At 22.2% G+C, this 19,714-nt stretch overlaps 1 protein-coding gene across 1 annotated transcript; it reads left to right on the forward strand.

Annotated features, from left to right (window-relative positions):
* Positions 1-1,188: 1,188 nt before the first annotated feature.
* Positions 1,189-18,099, forward strand: Bm11526 (Uncharacterized protein; the record flags this gene model as incomplete). Its single annotated transcript, XM_043078489.1, has 11 exons — positions 1,189-1,311; positions 1,631-1,740; positions 6,561-6,690; positions 7,568-8,074; positions 8,697-8,834; positions 9,624-9,792; positions 13,398-13,511; positions 13,688-13,825; positions 14,904-15,016; positions 15,489-15,612; positions 17,957-18,099. The coding sequence occupies 11 exons, from the start codon at positions 1,189-1,191 to the stop codon at positions 18,097-18,099; spliced, it is 1,809 nt and encodes a 602-aa protein (XP_042934423.1).
* Between the last annotated feature and the right edge of the window lie 1,615 nt (positions 18,100-19,714).

Raw genomic sequence — 19,714 nt, forward strand, 5'->3', positions numbered from 1 at the left:
TTATCTTCCATCTACTTTTCTTAAATAATTTCTGAACACTTTTTCTTAATAATACATATATCATACATGGACGTGACGTTTTCCAATTATTTTCACTTTAATCATGCAGTGATAACGCTGAAATACACGGATGAAAAAAAAAGTTAAAGTAAAACAATAATAATGAGCTTCTTTCTTAACAGTAATAGTAATAATGATATCAATAATAATAATAATAATAATAATAATAATAATAATAATAACAATAATAGTATTAATAATATAGTATAATAATAATGATAGCAATAATACTAATATTATAATAATAATAATAATAATAATAAAGATAATGAATAATAATAGCGGTAATATTATTCTAATAATAAATATTGTAAATAGTAATAGATAATAATTACATGACGATAGTGATAGTGATAACAATAGTAATTACGATGGTAGTGTTAATGATGATAGTGGTAATTATGATAGTGTTAATGATGATGACGAGAGTGGTGGTGATAATGCCTAATCTTTAGGTCTGTCTAATAAACATTTAGTGACAAATGTTTGATTATTGCTTATTTTTCTCATAGAATTTCCATTCAGATTGCACCACAAATTATCAATTCTGTAATTTTTGATCAGATTTTTTTCTTTTTTGTGAAATTTCCAGCAAAAGTTTTGTTTTTGAAAGGGATGAAAACAGAGAAAAAGGAGTGGAAAAAGAGGAAGAAATTCGAAATGAGAATTAAAGGAGGAAATGTTTGATAAAGTAATATTGAAAAATTGGTATTAAATGAAATTAAATTTCCAATGTTAAAATGAAATATTTAAGGAAATTTAATTGCATCAGAATTATTGTCATATGATAAAAATATATTTGAAATGATGAGAATATTATTTTTCACTTTTTGTAAATATAATTTTTTTTTCTTTTTTTTGCAGAATTTATCAAATTTATTTCCTGAAAAAAGTGATCATAAACCTTTAAATTGTCAAACTGTATCATTATCTAATAAATTATTCAAAGTGAAAATTTCAGGTAAGACTTAAATTTGTTTTCTCTTTTTTTTCCAGTTGCTTTGTGAAGAATTTTTGATTTTATTATTTCATATTCAAAGAATTTTTCCCTAAAGGATATTTCCAAAAAAAGCGCATTTGTCCCATTTCAACAAGTTAGCTCTCACACTTTATCATTCTATTTTTCCCATGATGACTTATATTTCATTGATTTGTATTGCAGTTGACAATGCATTAAAATTGAATTCAAAATTTCGCAGCCTTCTCAAGTATCTAGAAAGTGTGTTGCTACCTCGTATAAAACAAACAGAGGTTTTTATGATTTTTATTTCAATTTTAAATTTTAATTTCTTTTTCATAGCAAAATAAATTTTATATCGAAATATTGAAAATGTAAGGAAGTATATATGAATGCATGAGATATCTATAAGTATAAGGGAAATTTTAAAAAAAAATGCGTACTTTATTCGGCAAAAAAAAAAAAGCAATGAAGATATTACTGAAAATATTGAATGGTTGACTGCTGCAGTAAGGACAGAAAAAAATGGAAAACCTATTTATACCTGAAAAATTACATAAATGCTTTTATCAGTTTTAATTCTTTTTTTTTTTTTTTCTCAAATTTTTTTAGAAGCTAATATTTGTTGGACAAGAAACGCAAGAAATTCGTCACTTAATAGTGAAACCTAACGCTAGTGGAGAACGACTAATTATTGCTGGGCCAAAGGATATAAAAACGAAGTAAGTATATGATATGAGAATGATGTATTCTTCAACAATTCAAAATATTTTGACTAAATTAGAAGAAATAATTGGCCAAATAGATTAAATAGATATAATTTAAGCCATTAAAAGTATCATTGAAATGATACTTTTAAGGCTCTTTTTCGAATTTTTTGAAAAAATTTCTTTAATTAATAACGTTTATAAATTATTTTTTATTCGTCATTCATTTCAATTCATTTCTTTCTTTTTCCTCTCTTTTTTTAAATTTTTATTCAATGCAAATTTTGATTTAATTTAAGCAAAGCAATACAATCCATGTAAACTGAAATAGTCGTAGTGTTAAAATGAAATTAAATTATGGCTTTGTCAAAATCAACTTCACTTTAACATTCCATCAATTAATTTTATTTAGCTTTCAAATCTACTCTTGAACTCATCATCAGTTTTCATTCTTACTTTTAGCGCATTCTTTTGCTACTTAAGTAAACTTGAAGTTTTTTAGGAATTCTGTTTTTCGTGTTTTGGCTTTATTCTTATTGTCTTTTTTTTTCTTAAGCAATAAAATATAAACTAAAATTATATGAATAAATAATTGCTTATAGAGTAAGTTGACTTAAAAATGCGCGAAATGATTGATTGCATTTAAAAAATGGTATTTAAAAAAGTTATGGCATAAAAAAAATTTTTTAAATTTATTTTTTTATGTCAAAAAAAAGTGCTCCTCTTCTTTACTTCAAACTTAAAATTTTTTATTTCATTGGAAAAAAATTTCTTTTATAAATAAACTTCATCTTTCATTTTTTTTGATTAAAAGCTTATAGCGTTTTTATCATTCAATCGATGATTTTTTTTTCATGAGAAAAGACTCTACTTCGACTTAAAAATTGAAACTTTCTCATTATATCTTTAAATAAAAAGTTGATTAATTGTCTTCCAATTTTTCATATTGAAATTATTGGCGATTACTGATTACTAATAAAGTAAATTTGCACCACTGTTTAAGTTATGTTTCACAAATAATGAATGACTGAATGCTTCTACTTCTATCTTCTTATCATTGGATATCACTACGTTCAATTTGCTATACAATATTATAAAATTTAAATGATAAAATTTTTTTTATTAAAAAACAATTCAATGATAATATCATGTATGCTATGATAATAATATTATTAATATAGTACAGAATATTGTTGTCGAATTCTAAGCTTTGAATTTTTGTTAAAAATTGCTACTGTTTTATAGAATTGAATTTTTATAATTTGATATCATTTGAATAATTCATTCAAATAATAAAATAATACAATTTGATATTATATATTTTCATCCCACAACAAAAAAGGAATAATTGTTATTAAAATTTGTCTTATGGGTTAATTTTGAACTATAATCCATGTAATATGTACATTTTCATTTGAATGAACTAGCGATAAGCTTATTATCCATCACTTATATTTAGGCTATGGCTATCATTCATTCTTCTAGAGAAATTATTTGGACCATATGCTAAAATATACTTTGATGGAATATTCTTGCTTATGACAATTGTCAAGCAACTCAAATGCATTTCTCTTATTATCAATATTTAGCAGCCAAGGTAAACCATTCGTAAAATCTATTTTCTAATTATTTCTTATTTCAATTTTTGTTTTTTTTTTCTCTCTCTCTTTTCTCTCTCTTTCACTCTCTTCTGCTTTCTTTAAATTATCATATTTCTTGATGAGATTTTTTTCGTTTTTGATGAATAACTATTTTCTTCTTTCTTATTATTATCTATCCATATATATATTTTAAAGTTTTAATACTGATTGATGAAATATATTTAATAAGAATTTTTTTATCAGTATTCAATATGAATTTTATCAGCATTATTATTAATATTATTATCAGTATTATTAATTATTGTTAATTATTACTACATTTTAATTATTATTGCTATAGGTACTCTATTTTTTCCTTCTTCACACTACCATTATTAGCTAAATTAGCAAATATCATTTTTTTTAGAGAAAAAAAATGAAATAAAGTAATAGAATTATTTCACCATTCAATTTTCAAAAAACTTAAACAATTAAGAAATGCAATAAATATAATTAAAAAAAAGAAATGTAAATAACAAAAGTGTTTTAATTATATTTAAATAATGTAAAAAAAAAAAAAGAGAATAAAATCATTTAGATATTCCATTCCTGTAATAAAATTTTCATTTCTTTAAAATTTCACTTTTTCTTTCAGCATTCTTCATTATCTTTGCTTTTTTTCTTTTTCCTTCTTCCTTTCCTTCTTTTTTTCTCTCTCCCTCTCTCTACCTATACATATATATAAGAAAATGTAATTATTTTGTCCGATTTCATCCACTTCTCATAGCTTACAATAAGTTTCAATTTCAATGTAAAAGCTTCTATTATTGTAATTTGATTTTCTTAGGAAATTAATTAATATAAAATATTAAATTTTCCTATACAAAATAAACTATTTTAATTTGTAATTATTAAAAGCATTTTTTTATTACAATTTAAATATTGTTACCCATTAATTAACACTTATCCTAATTATAACTGTTATTAAATGTTATTGATAAAACATATGCTCAGTCGTTTATTCTAATATTATAAATTTAAGCTTAGTTATCTGAATTTTTTTAAATGATTCATTATAATTTTAAAATTTTGGTGAATTCTAACCTTTCTTTTATGCATTTTAAGAGTAAGAATTTCTTAATTGCCAATGAAATAAGAATTATTCCCTTTAAATATTAGCATCACCTACTCTCTCTCTCTCTCTCTCTCGATTTGTCTTTCCCTCTCTTTATGTCCTCTTTCTATTTGATATATTTTGTCTAATGCTATAATGTTTAGGAAGTAATTAAGGCTGTTGGATGTTGAAATAAATAGTCGTAGAAAATTGTCGTTTATACTCTTAGCTATTATCCTGTTTATAGATCTTATATGCATAGCTAAGTTTTTTTTTTTTTTTCTTTTTTTGTTTTATCATCTATAAGAATATTGATTTAATTAATATTATCGATAAGAGAAATAATTATTTACTGAAATAATCATTGGATCATTCGTCCGACTGATCCAATTAATTAATGTTTAGAAAAAGAAAAATTGATAAGTTTACCCTTATATACATAAATATATGCATATGTATCAAATCTTGCATATTTTCATTGAAACAAATAAGCTTATAGATAAGATAACACTCTTTAGATTAAGTTCTTAATTATTATATAAAACTGTTAATAAATGAAATTTGCCATTAAAATTGAAAAAAAAAAAAAAAAAACATCATTATTAATTCTGGACAAATGCGCCATTACTACATAATTATCTATTTCAATCAAAAATCTTAATAATAAACAAAATAAAATGCGATAGGCTTATTTGAAATGTTGCCATTTCTTTTATAGCTTCATTAATGATGAAGTGCTGATCGATTGTTGTTAGCCTTATAAGCTAGCACAGATGCGCCGCATGCCTAGGTCACACATACCTTTGCATAAACAATACATATTGCTTAACTGAAGGGAACTAAAAAAGTGCCAAGTTTCAATTTAATTTAATTTAAATTAAAGCCTTTTAGCTCCAATATATATTTTTTTCCTTACGTACGCATATTTGTTTTATTTTCTAAGAAAATATTAAAATATTTTTTTTTTTTACTTGCATCCTTTTTTCTATTTTTTTTAATATTTATTTTTTTTTAATACAAAATATTAAAATTATATTTGAAATGTATAATGTATTAATTATTCATTATGTGATAAAAGAAATGCAAATAGTCTAGGTAATATATTCATTTGATAAAAAAGTTTATTTGAATATTTAATTTAATAAATTTTTAAAACAATGCTAGTTATGTTTTGTTTTGTTTTTTTTTCTCCCTTGTTTTTTACTTTATTTAAATTTTAACAAAAATTTAAATTCTTTTTCTCTCTCTTTTTTTTAATTGACAAAGAGAAAAGAAAAAATGAAAAAGTCAAAAATGATGGGATTAAAACAAGCAAGCAATTTTTTGCATAGCTTATCAAATTTTTTTATGCAGAAATTTTGATAAAATATTGATGAGATGATATTTTTATAAAAGTTAAATAATAATAATAATAATTAATCTAGTAAATATCATTCATATTTTAGCATTATTTTCACTTTCGTGTTATCATATCTTCTTTCTTGATTAAGTAATTTGAAATGATAAACTAATATGGAGACCTTAAGAAAAAATTATTTATTGAAATCTATCAGTTATGTATTAATTAGCACATCACATGCATTAACAAATTTACGTAATATTAGACAATTAAAAATTTTAAATGAATGAATTTTCATACCTAATAGAATAGTTATTAGAAGTTTGCAAAAATTCTTCTAAAATTTTACAATTTAATTGTCATAAATGAAAAAATTTGCACAAGTTTTCCTAGATATACTTTGAATAATATAATCAAAATGTATCAAAATTGTATGCAAATTGATTTCATTGCTAATTAATATTAAATAAGTTAATATTGCTTGTAAAGATTTATTTTTAAATATTTTGATTTTAACTCTTCGTGAATTATTCATTTACCTTCTTAATATTTATTTATTTTGATTTGTTTAATTAGTAATTTTATTATTATTAATGTACTGAAACTTTCGTTGTGTTTTTTTTTTTTCTAAGTCTTGTTTAAATTTAAAAATTTGCAAATTTTGTTTATGTTTCAGAATGCAACAGTTTTGTTTACTTTTCATTTTATCATTTGTTTACTATTATGATACCTAGAAAGGATTTAACATAATTAAAATAAATCATTTAACCGAATGAAATAATAATTGAACAACAATTTACAGGTCCGGTAATCGGATTCATATTGGTGATCAAATTCTAGCACTCAATCAGTATCTTCTTCATACTGTATCATCAACCGGAAAATCTCATACGGATCCTGTTCACTCAATTACTTTTACACAGTATAGTGATGTAAGTGTTTAAAAAAATTGAACTTCGCAAAAATTTTACAAGTAGATTAGCAAAGTATTATACTTAATTTTTATTTTAAATTGACTAAAATAAAGAAAAGCATAAAAGAAAACACTAAGAACTAATTAATTAATTAATTAATTATTCATGATCTTATTAAATATATATTTTTTTCTTTTATCAGTTTAATTTCAATCATTCATAACGTTATCTAAGCAGTTTTCTTCTTGAAGGTATCACTAAAAATAAGAATCATCTTTAGACATTTTTTTCAACTTTTAACTTAGTCTTTGAAAGGGATGAAATTGCGGATGAAATTGCATATATTTCTTTAATTATCAAAATAATGTCATCTTTCTGTTAAGCTCTTGGGATTCATTAATTATAATCATTGTTTATTTTGTTTTACTTATAATAACAAATATCAAAAAGTTTCTTCATAAATAAAGTAATATTATTATGATAGCATATCATATTGAATAACTTAATTAAACTTGATCTCGGAGTAAGATACATAACCAATCGTTATGCTAATATTTAGATGAATAATAAAAAATTTTCATCTTCAATTTTAAAAACAGATCTAAAATTAGTATCAGTTATTATATTTGATATTTTTGCACAAAGAAGGGAAAAGAAATTAAATAATTTGTTACTTTAATATTATTCAGTTAATTATAAGCAATTATTCCACCTACAATGTATAATTAATCAAAATGATCAATTATAGATATGAAAATGACTAATCAAATTTATTTGTTGTAGGTTAATTAATTTGAAAGAAAGCATCGTAAAGTGAAATTTATTCTATATTATTCTACAAAATTTTCATGAAATAACATTGATTTGTTATCTTTTTTTTCTTAATTAAATTTAGGTATCAAATGAATGTTCCAAGATAAATTCATGCAACACTAAGGATTATCGGTTAGCAGGAAGACAGAGCAGTGATGACAATGTTAAGAAGAAACAACGAAAACAATCAAAGTCATCATCATTAAATTGCTCAAAGTTTACGAGTAATAAGACGAGAAATAAGAGAGTAAAACAAAATGAAGCAGATGAAAGATCAACAACTGCGTTAAACTTAATCTTAACTCAAACAAATGATGATGATGATGATGATAACGATGATAATGATAATAATAACGGTGATGATGATGATGATCGTGAAATGCTTAACCAGGATGCAATATGGAAATTTGATAGTGAGAACGTTGCAGCGGTGTTGTCACCATCTTTCACTTCTTCAACAGCAATAATTGATCGATACGAAAAACTTATTGAAATTTTTGATAGTGATAAGGTGTACGGTGATAAATCAAATAATTATACAAAATCAATTATTATTGTCACATTGTTGCGTCAATCACCGCAAATGGTCGTACGTTTTTTTTTTTTTTTTCTAATTTTATTGTATATAAAAAAAAAATGAAAAAATTATATATAATTTATTTAATTATTACATAAAATTTTCATGTGCTTTTTATTTATATTTACATTTATAGAGGTTATAATGTAATAAATTTATTTTGTATATTTTGAATTATTTTTTTTTTATAAAAGGAAGAGATTTATCAGTTTAAAATAAATTATTCATTGATTAATTTGAATTGGTATTTTTGAGTATTTGATTTTATATATTTTAAATAAGTTTTAAAAATTACTCTCATGAATGAAAATTTTCAATGATAATTTTAACGTATTAATTTTTGATTTATGTAGGTTGTTGGAGCTAATTTTATTTTCATTTCTTTCTTTTTTAAATGAATTATTCATCTCTGAAATGTTCTCAACATTGGATTATATTTTTATTATTATTTGAAAATTTAAATACATTTAAAATTATTTGAAAATTATTCGAAATTATTCTAATAATTTTGAAGATAAAAAGTGTTGGGAATTATTTGATAATTTTTTTTCTTTCTTTTAATTTAATTGTAGAAATCTCAATTGTTATCTTCTAAATTGAATTATAAATAGAATTAAATTTTTGTATGTTGCAGTTGACAAGTGATTGGACTGAGGTAGAAATTATTCACCTACCAAATATTCCTGGCGTTGGATTAGGTTTTGGTATTGTTGGTGGTACTTCAAGCGGCGTTGTTGTCAAAACAATTTTGCCTGGAAGTGTTGCTGATAAGGTTTGTTCATAGAAATACGGAGAGAGAGAGAGGGAGAGAGAGGGGAAGAAAGAGGAAAAAAGAGATATGTGATGGAAATAAGTAAATTCAATTGATTACAGTTTACAGTATAATTATCATCTAGTCATACCATATTGATCATTTAAATTTAATTCAAATTCAAATTGATTGAAATGAATATTATCAGACAAATAAATTCCAATTGCTACTAAAAATTAAACAAGCATTTAACAAGTTAAACACTGTTTTTTCGTGCTTCATTTTAACATTTTATTTATAATTTTCAAAATTTTCTTTTTCGTTTTTTTTTTTTTTTAAACTACAAATAAAAAAAAGTTGGATAAAACAAAATTAGAACAAAAAAACTTTTTTTTTTCTTCAATTACATTTTAAATTGGTAATTAGACAATTTAATAAATAATAATATAGTATTGTTTTCCTGTATTTTCGCTTTTTCCTTTTTCATTTTCATCTCTAAACTTTTTTGTTTTAGAAAAAGTTTTTGTGAATATTTTTTGCACTATTTTGTTTGTTTTCTTTTTTTCTATTTTATTTTCTTTTTGCATTATTTTATCATTCAAAAAAAAAATGTAAATTTTTTACATTTTTTTGTAAAAATTTTCTATCCATATAAATAATAAAATGCAAAAAAAACAAACAAAAAATGAATGAATTATTTTAGTTTTGTTTCTTTTTTCACCTAATTTTTTTTTTTTTTTTGATTTCAATATAATTAGTTAATTTAATTATTTTCATTATTGTCACCTTCATTTTTTTTTCTTTTTTCAGGATAAACGTTTGTGTCCAGGTGATCATATATTAAGAATACGTGGCATTAACGTACACGGAATGAGTCCACAACAAATTGCTACTTTGCTTAGACGACAAGACACACTGGTTGAATTGGTAGTGGGAAGACCAGCGCTTACTTCTACTAATTCTTGTAAAAATTCTGAAAGTATGATTTTCTTTTTTTTTTTTTTGCTAGCAAAATTAAAATTTTAAATTGTTAGTATTGTTAGCATGGATAAATTTCATTGATTTGTTAAAAGTATTTGTTTTCGTTCTTTTTCTTTTTCTTTTTTTTTTTTTTTTTTTTTGTTTATTTCAAATAATGCCATTCAATCAATTCTTTTCTTTTTTTTTCACCCTCAAAAAAGAGAAAAAAATGAATAAATTTGCAAATTAATAAATTATTATTACTTTTTTAAATTAATTTGTTTATTTCTTTGATAAAAATTTTTCATCTTTTTTTCTAATATTTTAAAATTTTCATATTTCTTTTTCAATGAAATACAATTATTATGCAAAAATATTGAAGTTTTCGCCTATTAACTAAATACTTTTATAATAAATTCATTATATAATTGATGCCATCACTTGATGCTATATGCATTAAGATTAATTCATTATTAATTGGTTTTCATTTTTCTTCTTTCTTTCTTTCTTTCATTCTTCTCTTTATCATTTAAAAGCGGAAAAATAGATAATAATAATAGTAATAGTAATAATAATATTAATAATTATTAATATTGGTGATAATAACAATAACACACTACTAATTTTAAGAAATGCCATTTAATGTATTTAGATTTCATTATTAACTTCTGCTTTTCTTATATCTGTATGTCGGCCTGTCCATCAGTGTGTGTGTGTGTGTGTGTGTGTGTGTGTGTGTGTGTGTGTGTGTGTGTGTGTGTGTGTGTGTGTGTGTGTGTGTGTGTGTGTGTGTGTGTGTGTGTGTGTGTGTGTGTGTGTGTGTGTGTGTGTGTGTGTGTGTGTGTAGTGTGTGTGTGTTGTGTGTGTGTGTGTGTGTGTGTGTGTGTGTGTGTGTGTGTGTGTGTGTGTGTGTGTGTGTTTGCCAGTCTGTTATGCATATTTAATTCCAAATGAAAATTCTGTTCATTTCTATTTTGAAAAATTAACAAATTTTGAAATGAAATATATGTAAACTATCAGTGTATATTTGTATGTGTGTATGTATGTATGTTTATATTTAAAAGATCAACAAATTAACTTGGCCATTTCTGGCTTCTTTTTAACAATATTTGACTTGGCCATCCTTGGTTCCTTTCCGGATTGGCACATCCAAATGTTTTTTTTTTTTCAGTACTACACACACACACACACACACACACACACACACACACACACACACACACACACACACACACACACACACACACACACACACACACACACACACACACACGCACTCGCATGCACACGCAGAGAGAGAGAAAGAGTTACACACAGGGATACGCTTCTTTTTAATAAAACTTTATATTTCTTCAAAAATTAAACATTTTTTTTTTTGATTGTAAAATGCTTTCTAAATTCTAATCAAAAATTTTTTTTATCAACATTTTTGATTTTATTTATTTAATTAGTTTTGTGGATATTTTACTACGATATTTTCAATATTACAGTATTATTAGTACTGATTGTCTTATATCCCTCATTTCCTATCTCAAAAATTTTAATAAATTTAAAAATTTTCATTTCAAATGCTGGTAAAATGTCCGTAGGAATAGAAATATGACAATCAGTACTAATAATATTTTAATAAATGTTCAAATTTCGATTAGCATTTGATATTTCTTATATCTTTTATATATTTGTTTAATATACATATATTTATATATTGTTTATATATAAATATATATATTTATATGTAATATTTTTTCACATCTAGTAATGAAAAAATTAAAAATAGCAAGTACTGCTTTCATGATATAATTTTTCAATTTCAAGATTTCTTTCATTAATTGATAAACAAATTAATATTTTTCCTTTCTTCTCTTTTTCTAAAATTCAAAACAAAGAAGTTGTGACAAGAAAAATTATTATTTTGCTTATTCTTAATAACATTTGTAAATTTAAATTAATTTTTTGGAAGTTAATTAGTAAATTAATTTTAGGGAACAACTTCAAATTTAAGAACAGTACTAAATTACTTAAAATTCCAAATTTAAATTACTGCACTATTTTAAATTAATTTAATGACTAATCATTAGGTTATACTTTTTTGATAAATGATTATCATTAGAAACAGTAATAATTATTTTAATCTTCACTATCTTTATTTTCCTATCGTTATCACTATTATTGCAATTCTTATCTTTATCAATTCCTATCATTGTCAGTCACAATTATCATTATTATTTTATTGCTATCAACATTAGTAGCACTATCACTAGTGTTATCGTATCACTATTATCAACGAATAACTATTCAGTAATGAAAAATGATGAAATTTTAAAGGTTGAAATGATTAAAATGGTTTCCTTTTTTAAACTCTCTCATAACGGTCATTTTGTATTATTGAAAACTTCTTCCTCAATTTACCACAATTCGTAAAAGAAATAAAAATTCTTGTTTGCTAATTTTTTTTTCTGTGGTTGACAAGTTTAAAAATATTGTATTGTGAATTTTTTAATTTTTTTATTTATGTTTTGATTTAAACATTTGTTTAAAAACTTGAAAATTTTTCGTTTTTTTTTTGTTCTCTGTTTTTGTTTCTGGAAAGTTCCTTTGAATATATAATTAATGGATTAAAATAAAACAAAATAAAATCAATTTTTTCTTTTTCTCTTTCTTTTTTTTCGTAAAAATTACATCTTAAAATTGATGAGTCCATGAGAAATTCTTCTATGTTTTTCTTTTCTTTTTGTTATTTTTCTTCTAAACTATGAAATTTTCAATTTATATCAAATCTTTCAGCATATTTCTGTGAAATTTTCTAAAAAAATTTTTGTGTAATTTGTTTCAATTTTTTAAAAATTCAAAAATTATAAAAATTGATAGAGAGAGAGAGAGAGAGAGAGAAAAGGAAGAAAAACAACACATACACTTTAATTGACATTTTCAAAAAATTTCTTCATTCGTCTCTTCTTCATCACAAATAAATTCATTCGTAGATGCTTTAGGCAGGTTTTGAAATCCAAATTTAATTTGCTGAAAGAGAGTAACTCCCTCAGTGGAATTCCTTTTTCGATTTGCCTTTCATGAAATATTGATTTCTTTTTTTTTTGTGGTAGCATTTTTAATGTTGGAAAAACATTTTCTAACATTATTGTCGATACAATTCATTAAAATATTGGAAATGTTTTAAGTTTGTTTATTGATTTCTTTCTTTTTTAATAAATTAAAGAAATTATGTGAAAAATTTCATATTTTTTTCATATCCTATCGTTTAGTTTTTCTTTTTATTTTCTTATTTTTTTTTAAAAATTTTGTTTATTCCTTCTTGTTTATGCTAATATTTTCATCTTTTCAAAAGAAATAAAACTTGTAATTTTAATTTTCAGTAAATTAATTGAAAAAAACGAAAAAAAAAACAAACAAACAAGCAAACATCGTTTCTTATGAAAATAACTTCCAGAATTGATTACACGTAAAATTGAGTAGTTTGATATAAAAACATATAAAGAAAACAAAAGAAATTTTTTACGTTAAATTTTTAACTTTAACATCCATCAATTTTAGCTATATGTAAATTCTTTGCTATAAATAGCACATTTCACAGCAAAATTATCTAAAATTTTGATACAAATTTTTTAGGCTGTTGGACAATGCCAACACGTGACGCTTTGTGTCGTGAAAGTTTGGAAGAACAAATCCGGAAACATACTGGTTCCATGACGACAACTTCAAATATCTTATCAGATATTGAAGGTTGCAAGAAATTGAAACAATAATGATAGTAATGAATAAATAAATAATAAATAACAATAACAATAATATTAATAATATCAGATGTCAAATGCTGCAAAAATTTAAGCAATAACAATAATAGTAAATAATGGTAATAAAAATAATGTTGACAATGATGATAATGATAAATGATATAGCAGCAGAAATAGCAACAACGCCGACGACAATAAACAAATCTTTTGATGGATATGCGGGAAATCCAGGACCATCAGAAATTGTCTCTGCCATCATAGAGGCAACAAATTCGAATGAAATACAAAATTATACAATAAACGGTGAGGAATGCAAGGAGATTTAATTATTTGGTGCAAATTTACAATCAGAGATTTTTATATAATAATTCAATAAATATTTATTATGCGAAATTAAATAATAAAATAAAAAGCAAATTGCTTTATTACTCAATTTGAAATGTGAAACATTTTTTTTTTCATTATTTTCGTGCAATTTCTATAAATTTTATAAGTTAATTTATTACATAAATTAAATTTAAATTGAAATAGATTTCAAACTACTAAAAAATAAGAAGAATGAAATTTTGAAAAGAATTTATAATATCTTAGTGTCTGCATATTGAAAAAAATTAAAATAAATATTCTTCTTATTCATATATTATGTAAAACTGTTCGTATTGACAATTAATTTTATTTTATTAATATTTCATCAAATTTATTAATTTTTTTTTTTTTTTTGAATGAACTGACAAATTATGCATATAGTCTATTGTTCGAAAATTTAAACTATTCATTACTCGATTTCAATAAATTTTTTTATTTAAACTATTTGTAAAGTCAAAAATTTTGTCATACACTTTCAATGACTATCTTCATTTAATTTCCAGAATTTCAAAAAAAAAGTTTTGTATTTGATGCCAAATTTTTTCCAGTTTTTGTCTAAATTTGACAAAAGAAAAAATTTTTTCTGACTTATTCAAATTTATTTCTTTTTTTTGTATGTTTTGAATAAGTCTTTGCTCACTAATTAAATTTTATATGAAAATTAATAATTTAGTCACTAATGTAAATTTTCATCTGTTTGTTAAAAATTTTTAAATTTTCAAATATATTTGCTTTTTCATCTTTATTAAAATTTTAAGGATTTTAAATGCATTCACATTATTTTATCACTGTAATAGTTTAATCTATTCGTCAAATAATTCTAAAATTTATTTGATAGACTTAATAAAAATGAAAAAAAAAAAAAAAACTGAAATATGATAGCTTATCGTCTGCATAATTTTTTTTTTTAAATGATTGTTCATTTTCCTTATTTTTTATTATTTGAAATTTTTTAACTGTTAAGCTTTTTTATATATTAGTAACTTTTTTTTTTTTTTGAGAATTTAATATTTAGATGGAAACGAATCGATTTCAAAAGTGCCTTCAGGGACGCATAATTCATTAAAAAACAATAATGATTTGTCAGAAACAAACAGTACTCGATCACTTCGACAACTTCAGGAGATGGTTTTTAATTTTTAATGTTTAAATATCTGAAATAAATTGCAAAATTTTATTAAAATGTTTTTTTGTTACTTTGCAGTCTTTTTTCTTTTTCAAATTTTAAATAATAAATTGATCGATGATCGTTGTCGTTATTGTTAATTACTTTTTATTGTTATTAATTGTTATTGATTAATCATTCAATAAATTTCCAGAAAATATTAAAATAAATTTTTAAAAAATCTTAAAAATATATATGTAAATTCTCGAGGCAATATTGATCATCATTATTAGCATTATTTTTCAATCAATTATTATCGATTATTGTTGCTATTATTATTATTACTAATAATATTAGTATACTTCCTATTATTTTCAATATTACTATAAAAATTTTATTTATGAAATAATAAGCATTAGGAAATATGCAAATAATTATCCCATTTTTATGGATTTTTTAAATTTTTTTTTAATTTTAGCAATTTTAATCATTTAGGCATTGTCAATATTTGCACATATAAATTGGATTCCTGAAAAGTATGAAATAATTGAAGTGGAATTATGCCGTGATCCAATTGTTGGACTTGGAATTACAATTGCTGGTTATGTTCATAAAAAAGGTTTCTTCGGGGATTTTTTTCCCCGAGATTTTTTTTTTTGTCAACTTTTTTTGAAAATTAAATAATCTTTTAATTTCGTACAATAAGATGTTTTAAAATTTTATTAAATATTATATAAAATAAAGTGAATAAGATGAAAAAGGATTTTTTTTAGTTTGAAAGTTTTATAAAATTTTATTTGAGACATAATCTGGAGACAAATATATTGAACTTACATGCAAATTAGTCAAAATTTAATGTTTAATTAAAAAAAAAATGGAAGAAAGGGATAAAATAAGATCAGTTTTTATAGTAATTAAGTTATTTGATGTTGCTTGATTTATTAAAATGAATTGTTTTTCAATTTTAGTAAAATTAAAGTTGATTAACGTGATAATTGAATTTGCTTGAAATAATTTATTAAGCTAATAAAAAAGTTGAACTTTAAATTTAATGAATTCCTATCAAATATATTTGCTCGATATTCATTATGATGCATTTAATAATTTAAGACTAGTTGTATTTATTTATTGTATGGGATAATCATTTGAACCTTATTGTATCTCATAATATGCAATATAATACAATTAAGTTTTTTTTATTTGACATTTGTAAGATAATTCCGAATTATCAAACAATTAAAAATGCAAAATACTAAAACAGTTTCAATCTAATGAAATATATTGGATTTGTTTAATGGTAAAATTTCAGTTTCTTTTCTTTTTTCTTCTTAATTAATAATTATTATTATTTCCTATATTAATGCGTATATTACAGTTTTGTGAATTTTATAAATAAGAAGTAGTTAAATTAAAAGAAATTAAAAATTTTCAAATATGAAATGACAAAGAAAAGGAAAATTCATTCTTTCATTTCAAATTTTAGTAAAAAAAAAAATTCATTTTTTTAAGTTCATTTTTTGATGCTATATTTATATATGTATGCTTCTGCAAGCCTAAAATTAATATTTCAAAAAAAAAAAAAAATAAAATAAAAGCGGCGAAAAAAAATAAAATAAACCAATCTGATGTCGGATATTTCAAATGAATGAAAAAGGACTAAACTAACTGTTATGTATATTCTAAGTCTAATCTAACCTAGCCTAGTCTTATCTGGCCTAGTCTAGCCTAGACTTACTTAGAATATGATAATACTATGATTAATTTATATAAAAAAAGCCTATCATCGTATTATCAATTGCATTATGCTCAATATTACAATTCATTCATTAAAAGGCCTAATGAATCTCATTTTTTGAACATTTTAACAAATTCAATTAATTTCAATTAAATGATTTAAAATTATGCATATACGTAATTGCAATTTGTATTGTTTAATTTTCAATTGTTGAACAAAACGAATTAAAAAGATTTGTTCTTTGATTAGTTCTTTGTCTCATTTTCTTTAAAAAAAAGTGTTATAAGAGTTATAAGATAATTATCTATGATTTAATTCAACCAATTTTTCCTTTTTCTTCCTTGAAACTTTAAAGAATATTTTTTCATTTAATGTTCTAAATTTGATGAATAATTTTAAAGCATTTTTTTATTGAAAATATCATTGTTATCATAATAAATGTTAGCAACCTTAAAGGAGCTTACAGTTATTCAAAATTTCAGTTTTGAATTTTAAAAATACTTTAATTTATTGATTTACAAAATCAGAAAAAAAAATATTAGTTAATTTTTATCTGCAATATTTTTTGATATATTTTTGCTATTAATTAAGTTAAAATTATTTAAACTAATTAAACTAATTAATTACGCCAAATTTTGAGTTTACAATTTTAAACATTAAAAATTTTTTTATCTTTTATTTTTTTTTTGCTTTTTGCTTTCGCATGTCATTGCTATGGAATCAAAAGACCATTAATTGCTGTCATCCTGTCAAAAACGCCTGTGACATCCGTCTCATATCATCGTCAAAATTACAATTTGCTAAGAAAGAAACAAGAACCATCGATTTCATCCATTTTAAAATTTATTTACAAATTTTCAAACTATCATCCGAAAAAAGAAAATTAAAAAAAAAAAAAAAGATTATTTATTTAATACGAAATGCGCATGCAATTCTCATTATTTTTCATTTCTCAATTTTCGTTGGTCTTTTCTTTTCAAAAAAAGAAAGCTATTCGATTTTTAAATTCTGAAGTAATTTTCAAATTTTATGAAACATGTAATGAAATTTTTTATTGAAATTTTTAATAAAACTAATAATTTCAAATTTCTTGAATTGTTTCTTTTTCTTTCCACATATGTATGACATATTTTAATTCTATCAGTTAAATTTAATTTAATATTCTTAAATTTTTTCTGCAATTAAAATTTGTATTTTTAGTACGTACAGTAATAATATGTAATTTCAGAAGAGATAAGCGGTGTTTTCGTCAAATCATTGGTGCCTAATTCAAGTGCTTTTCATTCCAGAAAGATACAATTAAATGATCTCATTTTTGAGGTATCTAATTCAATTCCTTTTTTTTTTTGTTTTGAATTTATTATTAATTAAATATTGATTGTAAAATTGTTTGTAATCAAATAATTTGCAGTCAATTAACAAGAAATTGGTCATTTAATCAAAAAATTTTTTCATTTATTAATTTTTGTTTATTGTTTCTTCCGGATAATTTTAATTTGCAAATTTGATAAATTTTTCACATCCGTTGAAAATTTTTATTTTTTTTCTCAAAAGATGACAGCATATTATTGAAAAATAAATAAATAAAAGTTGTTGATAATTCATTTTTATTTTGTTTTCTCATTCTTATAAGTGAATAATTATGCAAAAAATTTTTTTGAAATAAAAATTTTCAATTATATTAGATAAAAAATTTCATCAAATTTCAATTTATTAATTAAATTTGTTTATTTACTTTTTTAATAAAGCAAAAAAAAAAATGCTAGAAATTTTTTGTTTCTATCATTTTATTTTATATTATATATGCATTTGAAAAAAAGTAATTTATGACTTATTTTAATAGCTCTTGAATAATCAGTCATTCCTTTTTCCTTTTCTCATTTCTCTTTTATCTTTTTCTTCGTCTCTTTTTCCTTTATTTTTTTTTATTTTTTATTTTTAAAATGATTGATTAGCATCTATCTAAGCTTTTATTTGACTTCATTTCATTTTTTTTTTTTTTTGTTTCTACTCTTAAAATACATGCTAGCATGGTTTTATTTCAATATTCAAATATCTTTCTTGTCATTTTCCATTTTTTTTTCCTCAATTCTTTCTTTTCATAGCTTTTCACAGAAAAAATAAGCTCAAAAGTTAAAAGTCGATCAGTTTTTTTTTCTTTCTTCTCAAACTAAACAAATAAAAAATATAATCAATTTTCTAAAAATTTTAATATTATAATTCGTCTCCTCTATTGTCTCTTTTTTCATTCATTTCATCATTTCAAACTCAAATTTTTGAAATTTTTTCATTTTTTTTTCTTTTTTTCTTCTTTATTTAAAAAGAAAAGAAATGATTATAAACAAACATTTAAGAAAAAACAATTCAATCTTTATTCTTTGTTTTTTTCTTTTAATTTAAAAATTTCATTTTTAATAGATTGCAAAGAATTGAGTGATAATTTTTTCGGAGTAATAGAGATTAATCATTATCTTATCATTTTTGTGTTCATCAATTAATTTGTATATGTTTTTTATTTTCGCGTATACAAAAATTTTTCTTTATGGCAAAAATTTTTAATGAAAAATTTTTTCTCTTTGTTTTTTATGAATTGTAAATAATGTAAATAATATTTTTTACATAAATATTACGTTATTTTATTAAAGCACATATGTTAGAAAAGTTTTTGTTTTCGAAATTTATCACTGAATATAGTATTTTGTCGCCATTAATTAATTAGCTAATTAATTAAGCATTTAATTTTTTCATCCCTCTGACTATAAATTATCATTTGCTTAATTAGAAATGTTCTAATTAGTAAAGATAAATTTATTGGCATAAATAAACATTGAATAAATTTCTATCTTTGTTTTTTTCCTTTTTTTTTTTTTTATTTCAGCAAAAAATTCATTCTTTAAAAATTCTCTAAAATGAAATCATTTGAAATGATTCTTCCTTTTCTTCGCATAAAAGACGAAAAGAAAATTTTAATCAATGCAAAATTTAG

Source organism: Brugia malayi (assembly GCF_000002995.4).
Source record: "Brugia malayi strain FR3 genome assembly, contig: Bm_v4_Chr2_contig_001, whole genome shotgun sequence".
Classification (NCBI taxonomy): Eukaryota; Metazoa; Nematoda; class Chromadorea; order Rhabditida; family Onchocercidae; genus Brugia; species Brugia malayi.